This window comes from Loxodonta africana, chromosome 12 (assembly GCF_030014295.1).
Source record: "Loxodonta africana isolate mLoxAfr1 chromosome 12, mLoxAfr1.hap2, whole genome shotgun sequence".
Taxonomy (NCBI): Eukaryota; Metazoa; Chordata; class Mammalia; order Proboscidea; family Elephantidae; genus Loxodonta; species Loxodonta africana.
This window is the reverse complement of record NC_087353.1, coordinates 65,198,264-65,221,052: the sequence shown is the minus strand read 5'-3', so window position 1 is coordinate 65,221,052 and position 22,789 is coordinate 65,198,264. Positions and strand designations below refer to the sequence as shown.

The following is a 22,789-nucleotide window of genomic DNA, read 5'->3' as shown; positions in this document are numbered from 1 at the left end:
AAAAATGTACGAACCACTAAAGAAAGAGCATCTTGAATTAAAGATGGAGGGTCACTGCACTTTAAGGTCTCTCAAAAAAATGGGGTTCTTTGCTGTGCACATGTGGGCCCTCTAATACCATTTCCCCCATCTTGAGGAGACATGATGAAAAAAATAAAGATGATGAAATGTGAACCTGCATTCCTACTTCTGAAAGGATGACAACGTATACCGTGGACCCAGATGCTGCCTGCGCTGGTACCACTCTAGTCTAGCACCCCCCCATCTTCTCCTGTCCTCCTGCAGGGCCTCCTAACTGGCCTCCTCTTCCTTTCCTGCACCCCAGTCTGTTCTCCACACAGACATGAAATTATTATAAATGGAAATTCGCACATGTCACCCTTCTGTTCAAAACTCTCCAACACCCTCCTGTCACACTTAGGATGAAATCCAAATGCCTTACATGGGCTGGCCCCTGTCCACCTCTGAGCTCACCTCCCCGCCCCCTCCACCCGGCTCAAGTCACACCAGCTGTGCTGGAGTTCTCCCTAGTTCCTGAATGCCCCAAGCCTGTTTCTACCTCAGGATCTTTAAACAGCCGTATCCTCTGCCTAAACCAAACCCAACCCACTGCCATCGAGTTAATTCTGACTCACAGCGACCCTATAGGACAGAGCAGAACTGCCCCAAAGAGTTTCCAAGGAGTGCCTGGTGGATCTGAACTGCCAGCCTAGAACACTCTAACCCAGGTCTTCTCTTCCCATGGCTCAATCACATCATTCAAGACTCAGCGCAAATGTCGCTTCCTGGGAGACATGTTCTCAGACGCCCTCCCCTACCACTTTTCCCTTTACTTCTTTTTGAATTATTATTAACTAAACTCCATATCCACCACCTGTCTGTCAGTGTGTCATACTGGAAACTATGCCACTGGTGTTTCAAATACCAGCAGAATCACCCATGGTGGAAGGTTTCAGCATTTCAGCAGAGCTTCCAGACTGAGATAGACTAGAAAGAAAGCCCTGCGATCTACTTCTGAAAATTAGCCAATGAAAGTCCTATGGATCACAACAAAATGTTGTCCAATATAGTGCTGGAAGACGGTGAAAGACCAGGCAACATTTTGTTCTATTATATACTGGTTCGCCATGAATCAGAGCCAACTTGATGGCAACTAACAACAACAACAAACTCCCTATCTTATCCAAATTATACTAATTACCTGTAAGGTCCCTTTTCTTTTCCAGTGTATCACATTGCATTTAGTTGCATGTCTCCTTAGGCTCCTTTGGGCTGACAGCTTCTGAGACTTTCCTTGGTTTTGAATACCTTCAGAGTTTGTGAATACTGGTTGGGTATTTTGTAGAATGTCTCTAAATCTAGGTTCGTCTGATGTTTTTTTCCGGGTTAGGCTGAAGTTACACTTTTTGGGGAGGAAGACCACAGAGGGAAAGTACCTGTCATGGACTGAATTATTTCCCCCCCAAAAAACGTGTGTATTAACTTGGCTAGGCCATGATTCCCAGTATTCTGTGATTGTCCTCCATTTTGTGATTGTAATTTTATGTTAAAGAGGATTAGGGTGTGATTGTAACACTACCCTTACCCAAGTCACCTCCCTGATCCAAGGTAAGGGGATAAAAGGAAAGGGGAAGCAGGCAGAGAGTTGGGGAACTCATACTACCAAGAAAGCAGCACCAGGAACAGAGCACATCCTTTGGATGCAGGGTCCCTGCGCCTGAGAAGCTCTTCGACCAGGGGAAGGTTGAGGACAACGACCTTCCTCAAGAGCCAACAGAGAGAGCCTTCCCGTGGAGCCAACGCCCTGAATTTGGACTTGTAATCTACTAGACTGTGAGAAAATAAATTTCTCTTTGTTAAAGCCATCCACTTGTGGTATTTCTGTTACTGCAGCACTGGATGACTAAGAGAGTACCCTTCTTATTCCATCCCATCATCAAAACTTCTCCCTGTTGATGCTGACCTTCATCACGTGGCCAAGCCATTGTTCATGAGGTTTCCCCATCATACAGCTACTGTCCCCCTCTCTCCACACTGCACTCTTTGGCAGGAAGTCACTAAGCGCAGCGCAAGTTTAAGGAGTGGGGAGTAATATTCCACCTCCTTGAGGGGTGAGTATCTACATAAATTATTTGAATTCTTCTGTCCTGGAGATTTGTCTCCCGCTCCCTTGTCCCACCCTTTACCCTGTTTTTACTTTATAGCATTTATGACTACCTGGATTTTATATTCTCTATTTACTGTCAGTTTGTCATATTGTGGGGGCTTGCGTGTTGCTCTGATGCTGGAAGCTATGCCACCAGTATTCAGATACCAACAGGGTCACCCATGGAGGAAAGGTTTCAGGTGAGCTTCCAGGCTCAGACAGACAAGGAAGAAGGACCCAGCAGTCTACTTCTGAAAAGCATTAGCCAGTGAAAACCTTACGAGTAGCAGCGGAACACTGTGTGATATAGTGCTGGAAGATGAGCCCCCCAGGTTCGAAGGCACTCAAAAGACAACTGGGGAAGAGCTCCTCCTCAAAGCAGAGTCGACCTTAATGACATGGATGGAGTAAGGCTTTCGGAACCTTCATCTGCTAATGTGGCACGACTCAAAATGAGAAGAAACAGCTGCAAACATCCATTAATAATCGGAACCTGGAATGTACGAAGTATGAATCTAGGAAAATTGTCAAAAATGAAATGGAATGCATAAACATCGATATTCTAGGCATTAGTGAGCGGAAATGGACTGGTATTGGCCATTCTGAATCAGAGAATCATATAGTCTACTATGCTAGGAATGACAACTTGAAGAGGAATGGTGTTGCATTCACGGTCAAAAAGAACATTTCAAGATCTATACTGAAGTACGACACTGTCAGTGATAGGATAATATCCATAAGCCTACAAGGAAGACCAGTTAATATGACTATTATTCAAATTTACGCACCAACCACTAAGGCCAAAGATGAATAGAAGATTTTTATCAGCTGCTGCAGTCTAAAATTGATTGAACATACAATCAGGATGCACTGATAATCACTGGTGATTGGAATGAGAAAGTTGGGAACAAAGAAGAAGGATCAGTAGTTGGAAACAAAGAAGGATCAGTAGTTGGAAAATATGGCCTTGGTGATAGAAACAACGCCGGAGATCGAATGATAGAATTTGCAAGACCAACGACTTTTCCGTTACAAATACCTTCTTTCACCAACATAAACGTGACTATACAGATGGACCTCATGAGAAGGAACAGACAGGAATCAAATTGACTATATTTGTGGAAAGAGACAATGGAAAAGCTCAATATCATCAGTCAGAACAAGGCCAGGGGCTGACTGTGGAACAGGCCATCAATTGTTCATATGCAGGTTCAAGCTGAAACTGAAGAAAATTAGAACAAGTCCACGAGAGCCAAAATATGACCTCGAGTATATCCCACCTGAATTTAGAGACCATCTCAAGAACAGATTTGATGCATTGAACACTAGTGATCAAAGACCAGACGAGTTGTGGAATGACATAAGGGACATCATCCATGAAGAAAGCAAGAAGTCACTGAAAAGACAGGAAAGAAAGAAAAGACCAAGATGGATGTCAGAGGAGACTCTGAAACTTGCTCATGAATGTCGAGCAGCTATAGCAAAAAGAAGAAACGATGAAGTAAAGGAACTGAACAGAAGATTTCAAAGGGCGGCTTGAGAAGGCAAAGTAAAGTATTATAATGACACATGCAAAGAGCTGGAGATGGAAGGCCAAAAGGGAAGAACATGCTCGGCATTTCTCAAGCTGAAAGAACTGAAGAAAAAATTCAAGCCTCGAGTGGCAATACTGAAGGATTCTATGGGGAAAAAAACGACACAGGAAGCATCAAAAGAAGATGGAAGGAATACAGAGTCATTATACCAAAAAGAATTAGTCGATGTTCAACCATTTCAAGAGGTAGCATATGATCAGGAACTGATGGTAGTGAAGGAAGAAGTCCAAGCTGCTCTGAAGGCACTGGCGAAAAACAAGGCTCCAGGAATTGATGGAATATCAACTGAGATTTTCAACAAATGGATGCAGTACTAGAGGTGCTCACTCGTCTATGCCAAGAAATATGGAAGACAGCTTCCTGGCCAACTGACTGGAAGAGATCCATATTTATGCCTATTCCCAAGAAAGGTGATCCAACTGAATGCAGAAATTAATACAACAATATCATTAATACCACCCGCAAGCAAAATTTTGCTGAAGAGCATTCAAAAACAGCTGCAGCAGTTTATCGACAGGGAACTGCTAGGAATTCAGGCCGGTTTCAGAAGAGGACGTGGAACCAGGGATATCATTGCTGATGTCAGATGGATCCTGGCTGAAAGCAGAGAATACTAGAAGGATGTTTAAAATAAAAAGGAAGGATGTTTACCTGTGTTTTATTGACTATGCAAAGGCATTCAACTGTGTGGGTCATAACAAATTATGGGTAACATTGCGAAGAATGGGAATTCCAGAACACTTAATTGTGCTCATGAAGAACATTTACGTATGTCAAGAGGCAGTTGTTCGGACAGAAAAAGGGGATGCTGTTTGGTTTAGAGTCAGGAAAGGTGTGCGCCAGGGTTGTATCCTTTCACCATACCTTATTCAACCTGTTTGCAGAGGAAATGACCCAAGAAACTGGACTATATGAAGAAGAACGGGGCATCAGGATTGGAGAAGACTCATTAACAACCTGAGTTATGCAGATGACACAACCTTGCTTGCTGAAAATGAAGACGACTTGAAGCACTTACTAATGAAGATCAAAGACCACAGCCTTCAGTATGGATTGTGCGCCTCAACATAAAACAAAAATTCTCACAACTGGACCAAGGAGCAACATCATGATAAACGGAGAAAAGATTGAAGCTGTCGAGGATTTCATTTTACTTGCATCCACAATCAACAGCCGTGGAAGCAGCAGCCAAGAAATCAAAAGACGCATTGCATTGGGTAAATCTGCTGCAAAGGAACTCTTTAAAGTGTTGAAAAGCAAAGGTGTCACCTTGAAGACTAAGATGCGCCTGACCCAAGCCATGGTATTTTCAATCGCATCATATGCATGTGAAAGCTGGACAATGAATAAGGAAGACTGAAGAAGAATTGACGCCTCTGAATTGTGGTGTTAGCGAAGAATATTGAATATACCATGGACTGCCAAAAGAATGAACAAATCTGTCTTGGAAGAAGTGCAGCCAGAGTGCTCCTTAGAAGCAAGGATGATGAGACTGTGTCTTATATACTTTGGACATGTTGTCAGGAGGTATCAGTCCCTGGAGAAGGACATCAGGCTTGGCAAAGTACAAGGTCAGCAGAAAAGAAGAAGACCCTCAACGGGGGGGACTGACACAGTGGCTGCAACAATGAGCTCAAGCGTAACAACGATTGTAAGGATGGTGCAGGACCTGGAAGTGTTTTGCTCTGTGGTGGATAGGGTCGCTATGAGTCGGAACCAACTCGAAGGCACCTAACAACAACATTTACTGCTTGTCTGGAGTCTGCCATGAGAATGTGGGCTTCACATGAGTAGCGGCCTTGTGTGTTTAGGCCAGGGCCTGTAGTACAGGCAGGGCACGAGTATGGCCAAGAGCAGCCACCTAGCTGCTTGGGGGGTCTCATCTTCTCTATCTCCTTGCATTTTCACCTCTAGTAACCTGTGTCGGGCAACCCTTCCCCTCCCCAAAGTTGAGGACATACTCTGCAGTGAGCATGCAGGGTGAATCATTGGGCAGTGAGTCTTTTAGTTATTTTCATCTTTTTAAAATCTGTTTTGTCCACTGTAACGTACATAACAGTAGCACAGTAATACAAATATGTATTTATAATAAATAAATACTCATACATTTTGGGGGGTGCATATTTGAATTTACTTGTTTGTTTTTACTGATGGGGCATGCTGGCAAAGACACCTGAAGTCTACCAAGCGAGACTATGCTGATAGCCCTGTCTCAGGCCTCTGGCTACAGCCCTGGCCTGTGTAGCCACTGCCCACACTGTAGGTCCCTGCTCCCCAGGCATAGCCCTAACCCCTGTGGGGCTGATATGGTGGGAACTCAGCTCCATGGGCTCCCCAGCCTTACAGGGCCAAGCCCTCATGTCTCAGCCTACAGACCAAGCTTGCTGTGATATGGCTGTTCCTTTTCTGGCTTTTCACTCTCCCTGGATACCATGAGAATTCTGGAGGAGGGGAGAGGCTAAAGCTAATTCAGTCCAGTGCTTCCTGGTCTTCTTTTTGAGCAGTTGGGGCCTGTGGATGGCGTTTTCCATGTGCAGAAAGCAGATGAAAGCAGAGCTACTGCTTGGGTGAAGGATGGGTGACTGCCCAAACCCCTCCCATTCACCAGTTCCCTCAGCCACTCCACAGAGGCCCCTAAGTTCCCTTTCCGGAACTCTGGGGCTTCCCACAAAAGTGCCTGAAAACCACTGGTTTGGTCCAGCCCTGGATGTTGTATACAGGAAATAAGAATCCGGACAAGAGCAACTTTTCTGAGGCCACACAACTGGAGATGTGGCAAAGGAAGCCAGGAGGGTCCCTGCCAAGAGCACCCCCACCAGCACCATGCAGAGTGAGGTCCCCAAACTGGCTGCACCCTGGTCCTTACAGCTGTACCATACCTCCCCCAACCCTGCATGTGTCATCCAGCCAGGAGAGCTGTGGAATGAGCTATTACAAAGATTAATTTTCTAGATGAATGCAGATTAGTTTTTTCAATGCCCAGGCTTTTTCCTTCTTCTTCTTTTTTTAAGGACTTCAGCAGATCTTTTTTTTTTTTTTTTAATTTTTATTGTGCTTTAAGTGAAAGTTTACAAATCAAGTCAGTCTCTCATACAAAAATTTATATACACCTTGCTATATACTCCTAGTGGCTCTCCCCCTGAGACAGCACACTCCTTCTCTCCACTCTCTATTTTCATGTCCATTCAGCCAGCTTCTGACCCCCTCTGCCCTCTCATCTCCCCTCCAGACAGGAGTTTCCCACATAGTCTCATGCGTCTACTTGATCCAAGAAGCTCACTCCTCACCAGTATCATTTTCTATCCCATAGTCCAGTCCAATCCCTGTCTGAAGAGTTGGTTCCTGTCTTGGGCTAACAGAAGGTCTGGGGACCATGATCTCTGAGGTCCTTCTAGTCTCAGTCAGACCATGAAGTTTGGTCTTTTTACATGAATTTGGGGTCTACATCCCACTGCTCTCCTGCTCCCTCAGGAGTTCTCTGTTGTGTTCCCTGTCAGGGCGGTCATTGGTTGTAGCTGGGCACCATCTAGTTCTTCTGGTCTCCGGCTGATGGAGTCTCTGGTTTATGTGGCCCTTTCTGTCTCTTGGGCTCATAGTTACCCTGTGTCTTTGGTGTTCTTCATTCTCCTTTGCCCCAGGTGGGTTGAAACCAATTCATGCATCTTAGATGGCCACTTGCTAGTGTTTAAGACCCCAGACGCCACTCTCCAAAGTGGAATGCAGAATGTTTTCTTAATAGATTTTATTATGCCAATTGACCGAGATGTCCCCTGAAACCATGGTCCCTAAAATCCCACCCCTGCTGTGCTGGCCTTCGAAGCGTTCATTTTATTCAGGAAACTTCTTTGCTTTCGGTTTAGTCCAGTGGTGCTGACCTCTCCCGTATTGTGTGTTGTCTTTCCCTTCACCTAAAATAGTTCTTGTCTACTAATTAGTGAATACCCCTCTCCCTCCCTCCCTCCCCACTCTCGTAACCATCAAAGAATATTTTCTTCTCTGTTTAAACTATTTCTTGAGTTCTTATAATAGTTTTTTTCTTCTTTTTAATGGTTTTATAAAAAAAAAAAAAACCTTAAAAATAACACTGGTCTAGAGTCTAACTCACTCGATCTGTAGGCGGAATTTTACATGGGTGTGGGGGTGGTAGGTGATGTTTTTGGGGAGAGGGTCTTGCCAGGTTCTCAACCACCACTCTCTAAAATGGATTCCACGGCCACCTTTTAAAGATGATGCGGGAGAAGGGTGGCCGTGCGTGGAGACTCAGGGTCACAGTGAGCCCATCTTTATCCCACACAGGAGAGTCAGACCTGGCTCTGTGCAGCCACTCCCCCTCCTCCCTGGGGACACGCACCCACCTTCCCACCCTGCACACCGCCATGCTGCCACCACCAAGGAAGCAGCTCAGTGGGCTCACGTGGACACGGACTTCACCTGATGGCCCAAGGCTGGGACTCAGGCTCTAAGGATGCATCTCTGGGGGCTCTGTCCGAACCTCACTTATTAGACCTTGAGCCCATCACCTCCCCACCAGGTACTATTTTGGAGTCTGCTTAAACCTCAGTCACCCCACCTGGGGCAAAGGAGAATGAAGGACACAAGGTAACTACGAGCCCAAGAGACAGAAAGGGCCACATAAACCAGAGACAATCTAGTCCAGTTTTGCTTAAATCTCAGTCATTTGCCTGTCTTTAAGATTTCTGCCATGTCTGTGTGCCACCTGTACTATTTGTTATTTATTTAATCATTTTATTTGAACTGTCTTGCCCTTTTTATTTTTAATGAACACAATTTAAAAGGAAACTTTAAATCACTATTATACCCCTCAAAGGAGCCCTGGTAGAGTAGTAGTTAAGAGCTTGGCTGCTAACCAAAGGGTCGGCAGTTCAAATCCACTAGGCACTCCTTGGAAACCCTATAAGGCAGTTCTACTCTGTCCTATACGGTCGCTATGAGACGGAATCCACCCGACGGCACCAGGTTTTTGTTTGTTTTTTAATACCTTTCAACTGAGTAAGCCCACTTGTAGGAATTTATCCAGAAGACACACCTCCAACAACGTGAAAATGTACACACACAGCATTATTTGCAATCGCACAACACTGGAAACTACCTAAATGCCCAGGCAGAGGGGCTGTGTGTATATGGTGTACACACACAGTGCAGCTGCAAAAAAGAATGAGGAATGTCTCTGGGAGCTGATACGGAGCGGTTTCCAGAGATGCTGCTAAGTGAAAAGAGCAAAGTGCAAAGGACAGGCACAGTATACCAGCCTGTGTGTCAAAAAGAAGGGAAGGCAGGAAAACAGGCATGTATCTGCTTATCTCTACAAAAACGTAAGCGGCAAGGATATGGCAGAAAGCAATCTAGTTAGCTATCTACAAGAGGTGGGGGGCATGGGATGGGAGGGATGTAAGAGGGAAGGACACTTCTTTCAACATATGTATAGTTTTGGAAGTATATTAATATTTACATATTCAAAAAAAGAAATTAAATCAATCACAATTGGAAGGAGGGAACCCTAAAACTGAAAGCAAACTGGGAAAATATATAAGCCTAAATTTACTTCAAATGAAGACCACCCTGAAGGGGGAAAGAAAGGAAGGACAGCTTCATCCAAGTAGTTTATGAACACAATGATTGATTATTACCCTCAGCTTTGGGATAGGCAAGGTATTGGGGGTAGGGGAGAGAACTGTAAACAAATCCTGAACTCTCTTTAGTCCTTTGTTTATTATAGTGGCATAGGTGAAACAATTCTGAAATGTTTTTAAATGTATTATAGGATTGAGCAGATAAATGTACAATGTTGCTGGGAGCCGGGGAAGAAGAGACACATAATGTAGAATGGGGGAAGGCAAGAAAGAACCCTGTGGGAATCAGTTAGAATCGGAGGTATTGGTATGAACTTATGGCTGCTAAAGTACGTATATGTAGGAGCCCTGGTGGCACAAAGGTTAAGCTCTTGGCTGCTCACTGAAAGATTGGAAGTTCGAACCCACGTAGCGGCTCTGTGGGACAAAGACCTGGAGATCTGCTCCCATAAAAATTACAGCCTAGGGAACCCTATGAGGGAGCTCTACTTTGTCATACAGAGTTGCTATGAGTTGGAATCGATTCGACAGCACCCCATAACATATACATGCTTGCATGTATGTAGACAGATATGTGTATAAATGTGTATCTTGTGTATATACATGTACGTATTTCCTAGCTCTGTCCACTACAGGGCCAAGAGGAAGAGACAGCTCAACAGCAATGCGCACATGAAGTACCCAGATCTTAGTCTCTAAAACCACTCCCATGCAGAGAAACCAGGACTTTTCTGGGGATGGGCAAGGGAGATGCCAGATGAACCTGGAGCACCTTGTTATGCCAGAAAGGAAGGGGATGCTCAAAAACACAATGGGACTTATCACAGGGACATAGCAGCCTACTTGCAAGAGTTCGCACTGGCCAAATGTGGGACAATTTGAGCACCAAAATAATAAAATACAGTAACCCGACCCAGTGCCATCGAGTCGATTCCGACTCATAATGAATTATAAACACTAAAAAAAATTGGAATTCACAAGTCCATACCAATAACAAATAAATAAATAAATGGGGGGAAAAGGAGGGATGTTGAATGCAGTAGAATGCCAAGGACTGACTGCTTAAAGGCAGAGGGAGCGCTGAAGTTGGAAGATTGTCATTTCGTAACCACAATGATACAGACTGGATCAGGCAAGAATCATCAACAGATGCCAAATCTAGGGGCAAATTTTCTTGAGAAGCAGGAGATTCACACTGTCCCAAAGTGTGTCCCCTCAGACTGCTTATTAGTTGCAAAGGAAAAAAAGTAATTATACAGTGAAGAAACAAGGCAACATCTTAACCAAATAACCAAAATTAACATCACCAGCAAGGGATGGAGAGACACCATGTGCCTCCATCTGTAATACCCAGAGAATGACACCACCTCATCTGTGTCGCATTCCAGCCAAGAACACATAGCTTCCATTTAATCATGAGGACACATCAGACAATGAGGAACAACAAAATCAGGAATGTTCTAGTAACATAAAAGGGAGGAGGGTTCCATAATCTTCAAAAAGGTCAGTGTCATGAAAGTCAGAAGAAGGTTGTGGAAATGTTCCAGATTAAAGAGCCTAAAGAAATGTGATAAGTGAGGGTACTAGCTGACCCCAGATTGGATTTGGTGCTGGAGGGTGGGAAATTGCTTTAAAGGACATTACTAGGTCAACGGACAAAACTGGAACATGGACAGTGGACAGTGCGGTGACATTGATAATGGTACTGTTGCTACGAAAGAGACTATCCTATGCACAGGAAATGCACGCTGAAGTATTTAGGGGTGAAGGGACATGATGCACGTTAACTTACCCAGAAAAAAGAGGTGTGTGTGTGTGTGTGTGTGTGTGTGTACATGTGAGAGAGAGTGGGGGATGCAAATGAGAAAGCAAATGGGGTAAAATGTTAAAAGGTGAAACTGGGTAAATGGCAAACAGGTGTTCTTTATACTATTTTTATTTTAGCAGCTCTTTGCAAATTTGAAATTATTTTCTAAAAAAAAGTTTTAAAAGTTACTAATATAAATACAAAACTGGTATAAATAGAAAGCAGCCATAAAAATACACATGATGAATAAATAAAGAGGTGCTGGGCCTGCTGTGTGTGTTTAAAGCGGAAATTCAAACTGTTAGGTGTTAAAGACCCCTCACACCAAACAGGAAGGCTTCGGAGTCCCTCGGAGTAAGATTCTCTCACTACGTTATTCAACGGCCTTTCTGCACCACCTAACATCATCTCTGTAACCAACACTTGGGTGATGGTAATCTAGCTAATCTCTGCATTCTGGAGAAGGGGAAATTGAGGCACAGAGAGATTTAGGTGGTGTGCCCCTGCCCCAGGCTGCTCTCCTCTACACTGCAATGACCATCAGCTGCTTTGTAGAAATGGCCTGTTTGGTATCCCGTGCCAGGCACCTTGGCCCGTAATCTCACATGCTCCAATACCCTAGCCTGGGCGGTATAGTGCGACCCCACTACATAGCTCAAGCCCCTCTTCTCACGAGTCTGAATAACTGCTCCTGGTTTCACAGCTGGCTGGGCTGCAATGCAGAGATCAGGAACCCACATCTCCAACCCTTCTCACTCTGGCTGGCCCCCACCCAGACCCTCTGCAGCCTGCATCATTTCCACAAAATCCTCAAAAGCAGGAAAGACTATGTGTACCCACCCACTGTCCAGGCAGTGGCTTTGCTGGGAAGAGCCAGGGCAGGCTAGGTGAGACCTTCAGACCCTTGGGACCCAAAGATATCAAGTTCTGCCTCTCAAGATGACAACTCTGGCCAAACCCTTGAGCTTCCCCAATGCCTGTGACACTCTGGTTTTTAGAAATAACAGCAACAATTCGTCAGCCTGCTGCGGATGATGTACATTCTAATCTGATGAATATTCGGTAAATGAAGTGCTTTTCAGGGAAATGGTAGGCATGACCTCTTAATCCTCTTTGACTCCACAAATTCAGGAATTTTATCAACTGTCCTCTGTGTTCTGTATTCCAGCAAACACAGCAAGGACAGGCCATAAAAACGGGGTTAGGGAAGAAAAAGAACGCCTTCAAAGAAGGTGAAACGAGCAAGGGGAAAGATGCCGCCGCTGATTGCCAAGGAAACAACAGAAGAACGGCATGTTGCTGGCTGGCTTTGGAGGAGACTTTCAGAGGGCAAACAGCATCTGCAGTGACAGGGTGAGTGTGTTGTACATTTGGGGGCAACTCTTCCTTTTTTTTTTTTTTCAGTCATCTTCTACTGAATAACAGGAGACTGAGTAGAACCCTGGTGGCACAGTGGTTTAAGAGATGGGCTGCTAACCAAAAGGTCAGCAATTTGAATCCACCAGCCACCCCTTGGAAACCCTATGGGACAGTTCTACTCTCTCCTATGGGGTCGCTATGAGTCAGAATCAACTCGACAGCAACAGGTTTGGTTTGGTTTGGAGTGCAGAACGGTTTCTGGAGTTTCCTTTCAGAGGGTGTGCCTTCAACCCTCCTCCTTAGATGAATTAGCCTCAGTGAGAAGCTGGCACTCCCAGCCCTCCACGCCAGCAGCCCGGTCCTAACCGGTCCTTCTCCTCCCCCCTCCCACTCTCTTTCACACTGATGCACACATGTGCACACACACTCGCCAGGATGCCCAAGCACAGAGTCCACCCAACCAAACTCAATGTCCCTTCCAAGACCCCTGCTCCACCCTCCCTCTTGGCCAGGATCCACTCTATTCAGTGCTCAGGTGTCACGTGCCAAATGTTGCAGCGCTCACATTCTCATGCATGACGACGGGGGTAGGCACAATGGAAGTCCCCTCTTCAGAGACAGAGACGGCCTCCCCAAAGTCACAGAGCTGCTCAGGGGCAGGGCTGGGATTCAGAGCCCAGCCTTACAGCTCCTGCACCTGGCTCGCCCCAATCAGAAAACTCCGCCAGGCCTAGGGTTGGCTCTGGCTTTGTCATAGGAGCCAGGAATGAGGCCAGGTTCCATTTCATTTCAGAGAAAAAAAAAAAGCAAAGCCGGCACTCCAAACGTCAGGTATCCCTCAGTCCCACCTGCATGGACCGATTCAAAGCCTGCCCTGCTGCCTTCACTCCATGCCCTGGCTAGAATTCCAAGGAAAGAGCAGCTTTGAAGGTAAGGCCGTGAAATCAATGCCTACTTTTTCCATAAGCAAAATACAAAAGACAAATATCCATTTTTCAAATGAGAAGCTGTAAAACAATTCATTTTCTCCCTTGGGTCTGCTTATTAGCTTACTGCTCTCAGTGAATCCGAAGGAGAGGGTGGCCATCCTCCCAAAAAGAGCAGGCTAAGAGAACACTGTGCATCCTGGGACATCTGACTTCCTGGGCAGGGCTACAAGGATGATGACATACCTCCTCTTCCTTTCAGTATTCTATTTCTGCAAATTTAGGGGCCCTGTGATTTTCTGGGTTTCAGAATGAGTGACCCATCACTTGGGACCCAAGGGAGAGCAAATTTCTTTGCAAACTGGGGGTGGAAGTGGATGGGTTAGGGACACACATTCATTTCACACAGCTTCCTTGTCTGGGCTTAACTGTGGAGGAGGTGCGAATTCTGGGTGCTGCATCTGTAGAAAAAAATACATTGATGCCACGCTCAATTCAGGTCATGGCAAAATCGTGACTTATGACCACATGCCCTTTTTACTCATATGCTCTAGCCCATCTTTTTAAGTAAAGATGTCATTACTCAGTGGGGGTGGCAGGGGGTTGGGGAGTTGGTGCTAGCAGCTCTGTACTCAAGAGTTACTTGCTGTAGAAATCGTTGAATTGGTGTATGTTCTACTGTGTATATTTTCAACAATAACAAAAAAGATAAATTTATTTAAAAAAAAAAAAAAAAAGAGTCATTTGTGTCTGTTTCTCGGCTACAACCAGGCTGTCATCAACCCCAGATCCAGGGACAATGAAAGAAGATTATTGTTGTTAGGTGCCATCGAGCCAATTCTGACTCATAGGGATCCCAGAGCAGAACTGCCCCACAGGGTTTTCTAGGCCTTTCTCTCATAAAGCCACTGGGTGGGTTCAAACCATCTTTTTTTTTAAATTGAGCTTTAGGTGAAATTTACAGCTCAAGTTAGTTTCTCATACAAAAATTTATACACACATTGTTGTGTGACCCTAGTTGCCATCGCTATCATGTGACAGTACATTCCTCCTTTCCACGCCAGGTTTCCTGTGTCCATTCAATGAGCTCCTGTCCCTTTCTGCCTTCTCATCTCACCTCTGGACAGGAGCTGCCCATTTAGTCTCGTGTACCTACTTGAACTAAGAAGCACACTCTTCATGAGTGTCATCAGTCTAATCTTTGTCTGAAGAGTTGGCTTCAGGGATGGACAAACCATCAATCTTTCAGTTGGCAGCCAAGCACTTAATTGTTGTGCCACCAGGGCTCCTGACAGAAGGTTGCCGGGGAAGAAATTGTGTGGAGGAGAAAATGGCCACATATCATCTCAACATGACAGAGGAAAGATGGCCCTGAGAGAGATGAGCAACAGGGACACGGTGACTCTCTAACTGGCTGGTTAGGGGAGCCCTCCCTAGGCCACATCTGTGTTTCTGCCGGTCCAGCACCGATGCCCCCTTCTTCTGATGAAGGCACCTCATTTTTCATTTGGGAAGCTACCTCCCCCCACTCTGTCCATGTCATCTGAGTGGGGCAACATCTCTCTGCAGCTCAAGGGGTAGACACATGACCCAGGCCTGCACAATCATCCCACATAGAGGTGGGCACAGGACCCTAGTGAGGGTCAGCAGCTCCACAGAGCATCAGCCCCCAAATCTCAGCCAGTGCCACTAGAACGTGGCAAAGTTGGCGGCATGCAAGCCTGGAGTGGCCTATTGTCATCTTTGCGCCTGGATCCAGCCCTGCCCAAGCCTCCCAGTTACGTGAACAATAATCACCCTATCTGTTTAAGCCAATCTGAGTTGGATTTCTGCATCTTACAATCACAAAAGTCCTAACGCATCCTCATTAATAGAAAGCAGCATGGCAATTATATTTTCTATATTCACAATTTCCAGATAGGAAAACATCAGGTTAATGACACTGTCCAAAGCACACAGGAAATCTAGATACTGAGACAGGCCTAGGGGTCAGCTCTCCCACCTTCAGACACACCCCACCCAATGCTACACTTCGGCTCGAGATGTGAATGAAAAAATGTGCCTGACACCTTCCCAAGTCATAGGAATTAACAGCTGTGCGGCTTCACTCAAGCAGACACAGTCTAAGGAGAGAAACATACTAACTGCATCTTCAGATATGAGACTAGCTAGGAGAACAAGCATACGATTCAGAAAGTTCAGGAACACAACTGCTGCTGTCAAGTTGGGTGTCTCATTGCAGGATGGGCCTGAGAGAGTTGTATTTATTTACGGCAAGTTGGGTGAGGAGATGGCAGGCCCATCACACTCTGGGATAGCTAGTACGTTCAAGAAAACAGGAGTGACAAAACTGCTGAGGGGGCAGCTGAGAGCCACGATTGAGCGGCTCCAGACTCAGCATCGACTGTCCAGGCAAAGTCTCTGGGGGCATTCCTGGGCCTTGCTTGGCATGCCCTGGCAGAGGAGCTGCCTGGAAAACACTTCTGGAGACATGAAAAAAATCCCTCCCCTGGTGCCCTGCACATGGCAGGTGGGCTCAGCACCCAGGAAGTCTGCACACCAAAGAAAAAATGAGGTCTCTTTATCAGCAGAAGGGGGATGGGTGCTGGGCCAGCAGGAACAGTGGATGTGCCTGGCTGCTCGGCTGACTAGTTGGATTGTACTGCTGAGGCCAAGCTTGCCACGTCCCATCCACACCACTGTTAGTCATGGCTGGGGCCTGGTGAGAGAGCATCCCTTAAAAGGACTGGAACAAAACAAAACAAAAACCCAAAAAACAAAACATCTTTCCAAAATAAAACTGACAAGGACACAGTGTATGAAAATGGGTTGAGGACATCCATTCTTCCCCCAACATGGCTATAGGATAGCTAGACACTGGGGTTAGCAGGCAATGTGCCTCCAAGTTAAAAAAAAAAAAAAAAAATCGAAAGGACCCAAATAGGCAAGTTTAAGTGTGACTTACCTTGAGTTTGCCCCTCACTTCCCCACCAAAGTGATATTTGTTGGCAAAGGTTTCTCAAACCAAAAATAAAAAATAAAGCATTCTTAAACCAAAATGCTCACTGCACGCTTTGAACAGCAAAAAAAGCATGCTGGTGACCTCAGGGATTAAACAGAGGCCTGGTGACATCAGAGAGATGTTTTAGTTACATTTATCAAAATGAGATCATGGCATTCACTGACAACTGCCAAGAAAACCATCATGGGGCTGGCGGGATGGGATGGGGGCGCAATTTGACTGTAGAATCCCGGTAAACTTCTAAAAGCAAACAAGCTCTCAGTTACTGATTCAGAGAGCTGCTCTGTTTTACAACTTCAGATGCCCTTGACTAGGGGCCTCCTACCACCAGGCTGGTGCAGCCACCTCAAACCCAGGTCCCACGTGGATGGCTCACATGCAGTGTTACCCACACCCCAGCAGACCCCAGCCAGGCTGGTGAGGAGAGGCCAGATTCATCCCAGGAGGTGTGGTGCGACGTTGGCCAGAGACCCCATCTGCATGGCTGTGAGCCTGGCCCATGACACAAGGGACTGGACAGTTCAGTCTTGCGTGTAATCCCACAGCAGACAATGCTCTCCAGTCTGGGAAGGTTTTAGCATCTAAATGAGAGCGAGGTGAAAAATCAACCAGAATCATCCTTGACAAGGGAAAAAAGAGGAATGAATGATTCTGCTCACTGAGCACACAGGCACCTAACACAGTGTACCTCACTCTAAGCAGCCAGGGCTTTTTAAAAATCTAAATGTATGAACTTAGGAGATTATTTTGATTTCAAAAAACAAAATCATCATGTTAGAAGCATATAATTTCATTAAACATGGAGCCCCTTCCTTCCTACAGTGCCCTGGAAATAATGACTTCTCTCAAAAATCATAATCCTGGGCCGTGGGGAAAACTACAACAGCAATGATGATAACGGTGATAAGTAGCAGTGGCGGTAGTAGCTAACTGTCCAGCATTTACCATGGGGCTAGGCACTGTTCTAATCATGTTACATACATAAAGTCATTTCATTCTTACAACAACCCTACAAAGTACGCACTCTGTTAGCCTCTTTTCACAGACGAGGAAATCGAGGCACATGGAAGTAAAGAACCCTGCTCCAGGTCCTCCATTCAGCGAGGGCTGGGACTTGTGTGGGTTGTGTGTGTGACACACAGCCACACAGTCTCGATGGCTGGGTTGTACAGAATGAGGTACACAGTGCCAGGAATGAACACACAGGAGGGGACCAGCAGTTAGGATGGAGAAGGCAGGAAAGGCAGCCTGGCTCCCCATGGGGTGGCATGGACGACGTTCACGGGCGCACTCACCTTCACTCTCCCCACTCGTCTTGGTGCCTTTTGAACCACCCTCTGTACCTTTAGGCTTCTCGGCGTCTTCTTGACCATCCTCGGCAGCCCCTTTCTCCTCGTCTTCTTCCTCCCCAACATTTTTGTAGTTGGGTCTCTTTTGCACCCGTCTCTTGCCCTTGTGCTTGTTCATCTCAAGGGACCTCTCTAGCGACTCGGTGGGTTTAATGAAACACCGAATGCTGGGCTGGGCCTACAAAAGTCCAACAGAGACAAGAGACAGGTGTGAACGCTAGAAACTCACCTGATGCTACCTTGCTGCCTGACAGCTCCTGTGACCAAGAAATTAAGCGCCAACATGACGTGTATTAATATACTGTGTTATTATTGAACAATAAAAGTAGCCTCAGCTACCATTAATTGCTCTCTGTTGCCAAGTGGAAATTCTGCTAAGCAATTCAACACCACCAGCTCAATGTTCCCCGAATGTCAGTTAGTCACATAGAAAAATACTTCTGGTTAACATGCCTATAGTCCTGCATATTTGCCAGATGCTGTTCTAAAGGCTCTGGGTAAAGTATCTCATTTAAACTCTACAACCCCACAAGGTAGTACTGTCGCTATCCTGATTTTACAGATGAGGAAACCGAGGCTCAGAGGTCTGCCCAAGGTTATAGCCGAGGAGTAGCACACCTGGGATTCAAACCCACACTCCACCCACACAATTTGCAACTTAGCTCCAGCACACCAAAGTCATTACCTTCTTAACTTATGTGAGCGTATTTTTTAAAGAAACTGTGTATCACTGTAGCAAATAAAACAATGGCGTACCTGCCATCATAAAAATAAAAAAAATAAAAAGCAAGGTATACAAGGTATACTGTTGTTGTTAGCTGTCCTCAAGTTGGTTCCGACTCACAGCGACCCTATGCAGAACAGAACAAAACACTGCAAGAAGTCCCACGCCATCCTCACAATTGTTGCTGTGTTTGAGCCTAATGTTGCAGCCACTGTGTCAATCCATCTTGCTGAGGGCCTTCCTCTTTTTCACTGACTCTCTACTTTACCAAGCTTGATGTCTTTCTCCAGGGACTGGTCTCTCCTGATACCATGTCCAAAGCCCATGAAACAAAGTCTCACCATCCTCGCTTCTAAGGAGCATTCTGGCTGTACTTCCAAGGCAGGTCAAATGTGGGCTCTCTTTAGAAAGGGAGCATGGTGAGAATGGTTGCACAGAATATAATCAATGTCACTGAATTCTACACAGAGAAACTTGAATTGGTGTATGTTCTGCTGTGTATACTCTCAACAACAACAAAAACAAAATAAATTATTTAAAAAGAAAAAAAGGAGCCTAACAAGTATCAGGAAGGAGGTTAAAGGTCAGCTTGCTCCAAAGGAAGAAGTTTTTCCCTAAAAAACCAGAAGACTTGAAAGACAATTTAAAAAGGCCCAAGTGTCACCAGTGGTCCCACATGGTGGAAAACATGACTCGATCTCAGTCCTTTTAACAATCAGGATATAAGGATTATTAGTCCCATTTTAGAGATGAGAAAATAGAGGCTCAGAAGGGTTAGGTAACTTGCTCAATGTCACACAGCTATTGAGCTAGAAAGTCAGAATTTGAATCTAAGTTTCTCTGACTCTGAAGCCCAAGCTCTTCCTAAAATAATAAAGAGTTTTATCAGGCTCAAACTTGCCTCCAGATTTAGTGCTCTTTAAAAAGTGTACCTATATGCCAAGTGGATCAGGTCTAGAAAGGGGCAAAGACAAAAGAAAACTATCTGGCCATTTGCGGGCAGGTTTCTAATTGAGGTGTTTTTCTCTTTTTAGAGTCTGGATGATGTTGGCCATGATTTTGTCACTTAAAAAAAGGACAAAGCAAAGAGTTTAAAAGGCGACTCCTCCATTATCTTGATATGTATTACCCACCTTATGAATTTACCCCAAACAACTATCAATTTTATTCCAGGGCCCAGATCTTGCCAATAAGTGGACTGAGCTCAAGGAGCTCAGATTAATTTTAATAATGCTCAAAACAAAACCTAATTGAAAGCCGAATTTACGTCCAAACCTAAACATTAATTTTTATTATTCACCCACTTTGGATTAATCATCCTCAAAATGACAGATGAATCGAGACAGAAGCTACTATCCAGGAAACCCAGACAGCATATCACAGATGCCAGCAAGCCAGAGTGCAGAGAGGGTGAGTCCCTGCATGCATTGCCCGATGGAGAGGATCCACCGGAGCTCACTTAGGACGCTGTGTGACGGAACACAGTCCTGGGTGCCCTACTCTCCTTCTGAAGGACAGGGACCCACAAACTAGGCCCCAAGGTTAAGTGACTGGCTTCCTCTGTTCACTACCTACTCCCAGTGAATTTTATAGCATGTCACACAGCAGTCAAAATCTTTCCAAAACAGAAAAGTGAGACCGAACACAGAGCAAAACACTATCGAGTTAGAAGTTACAGAGAAGTTCTCTGTAATGGATTGATGCAGAAACTTCTCCCTAAGCTTTATACGGAGTCCCTGGAGGGTGCAGAACAGTTAACGTGGACAGATTGGTGTTTCAAGCTCACCCAGAGGAGCCTCGGAATAAAGGTCTAGTGATCTACCTCCAAAAATTCAGCCACTGAAAAATCTACAGAGCACAGTTCTACTCGGACACACATGGGGTCACCATGAGTCAGAAGTGACCTGACAGCAAGTGGTTTTTTAAACCGTACATGAACTCAGATGCACAGAACAATGGGCAGAATGGAAGGGCTGTAACAAAGCCCATGGGTTCTGGGCTGTAGGGCCTCTCTGAACCACAGGTCCCTCATCTAAAACAAGGGACAAATAATTCCGGCCTTTTTAGTTCTGAACATAATCATGGATATAAAGGTCTTCAGAGCTTGGCGATACAGTAAGCATCCAACAAAAAGCAGCTAACTTCCTTTCCCTGCCTGCATTGGGAAAAAAAAAAGTCAACTGTAAAAATAAGAAAACCTTCAAAAGGGATCTGCTTCTCTTGAAGATAAAGTGTCTGGGGGAAACAAAAAGGCGTGCTTACCAGGGAAATTTCAAACCTTTAAAATGCAACTATCCAGTAAACAGTTGGAAATAACCTAAATGTCCATCAATAGGGGAGTGGTTAAGTCATTATGGCCTGGCAATGAAGTGGGAACGCATGTATTTGGCAAAAAGACTGACGCATATCTAGATGTACTGCTGCAGAAACAGCTGCAGAATGAAAAAACAAAAGTAGTGAGCAGACATTTAAAGCTGTTCAAAGGCTAGACATGATGGTGTACGCCCAGCTTTTCCTGGGAAGATACTTAAAAATGCACTAGCATTTCATCTGTGGGGAGAGAAAGCAAGCCGATGCACTGTGTGTGCACATCCACACGTGTGCTGTTACTGTTTCATTTTTATACATTTCCATTTGGTTTGAAATGTAATCATGTACACATATTAACTTCTTAAAAACGTGATAAGGGTCCTTTGGACACTGGAATTATGGATGAGTTTTGTTTCCTTTTTATTCTTCTATATGTGAAAAACCTGGGTAGATTGGTTGGTATATTGGTTTTAATATCAACGATGTCAAAATACCACAATTATCACAGAGAAGTTGAGAAGAACATGGCTGGGTAATGTAGGCTGAGATTTGTGATCATTCCTGCTGCTCCCATCAAGATTCCTCCAGGATTGATGGTTATGAGGGAAGGGAGGGTATAATAGATTGAATTGTGTCCCCCCAAAATATGTGTTAACTTAGTTAGGCCATGTGTAGTTGTCCTGCATTTGGTGATTTTCCTATGTGTTATAAATCATAATCTCTGCCTGTGGTTAAAAGGATTATTCAGGTCACCTCCCTGATCCAAGGTAAAGGGATTTTCCCTGGGGTGTGGCCTGCACCACCTTTCATCTCTCAAGAGGTAAAAGGAAAGGGAAGCAGGCAGAGAGCTGGGGACCTCATGCTACCAAGAAAGCAGCACCAGAAGCAGAGCATGCCTTTGGACATGGGGTCCCTGCACCTGAGAAGCTTCTCAACCAGGGGAAGATTGAGGACAGGGACCTTCCTCCAGAGCTGACAGAGAGAGAAAGCCTTCTCCTGGAGCTGAAGCCCTGGCTTTGGACTTGTAACCTACTAGACTGTGGGAAAATAAATTCCTCTTTGTTAAAGCCATCCACTTCTGGTATTTCTGTTATGGCAGCGCTAGATGACTAAGACAGAGGGCTAGGGAGGGGGAATCACTAACTAGATAGTAGACAAGTGTTAACTTTGGTAAAGGGAAGACAACACACAATATAGGGGAAGTCAGCACAACTTGACTAAGGCAAAGTCACAGAAGCTCCCTAGACATATCCAAACACCTTGAGGGACTGCATAACTGGCTCTGAGAGCTGGGGACGATGGTCTTGGGGGGCATCTAGGTCAACTGGCATAACACAGTTCATAAAGAACTGTTGGACATCCTACTTTGGTGAGTAGTGTCTAAAGTCCTAAAAGCTTGCGAGCAGTCATCTAAGATACATCTATTGGTCCATCCCACTGGAAGCAAAGGAGAATGAAGAAAACTGAAGACAAGGAAAATATTAGTCCAGAGGACGAATGGACCACATGGACCATAGCCTCCACCAGCCTGAGCCCAGAAGAAATAGACAGTGCCCAGCTACCACCACAAAAAAAGACCAGACTTACTGGTTTGAGTGTGACTAGAGGAACCCCCGAGACTATGGCCCCCAGACACCTTGCTAACTCAGAGCTGAAGCCACTCCCAAAGTCCACCTTTTAGCCAAAGATTAGACAGGCCTACAAAACAAACAATAACACACGTGAGGAATGTGCCTTAGTTCAATCAAGTATACAAGACCAAATGGGCAACACCTGTCCAAAAGCAAAGATGAGAAGGGAGAAATGGACAGGAAAACTGGATGAATGAACACTGAGAACCCAGGGTGGAAAAGGAAATGGGGGGAGTGGACATATTGTGGGGATTGCAACTAATGTCATAAAATAATTTGTGTATAAAATTTCTTAACAACAACAACAGATTCCTCCAGGAGTCTGTCAT

At 45.2% G+C, this 22,789-nt stretch overlaps 1 protein-coding gene across 7 annotated transcripts in view; it reads right to left on the bottom strand.

Moving 5' to 3' along the window:
- Nucleotides 1-22,789, bottom strand: part of CLEC16A (C-type lectin domain containing 16A) — a 250,398-nt gene that overhangs the window by 154,522 nt on the left and 73,087 nt on the right. For 6 of the 7 annotated variants that reach the window (XM_064295577.1, XM_064295579.1, XM_010597308.3 and 3 more), the window contains exon 10: nucleotides 17,742-17,973. In XM_064295577.1, the coding sequence (XP_064151647.1) occupies nucleotides 17,742-17,973 (232 nt within the window). The remainder of the gene's footprint in view (nucleotides 1-17,741; nucleotides 17,974-22,789) is intronic. The other variant, XM_064295578.1, reaches the window with a different exon arrangement.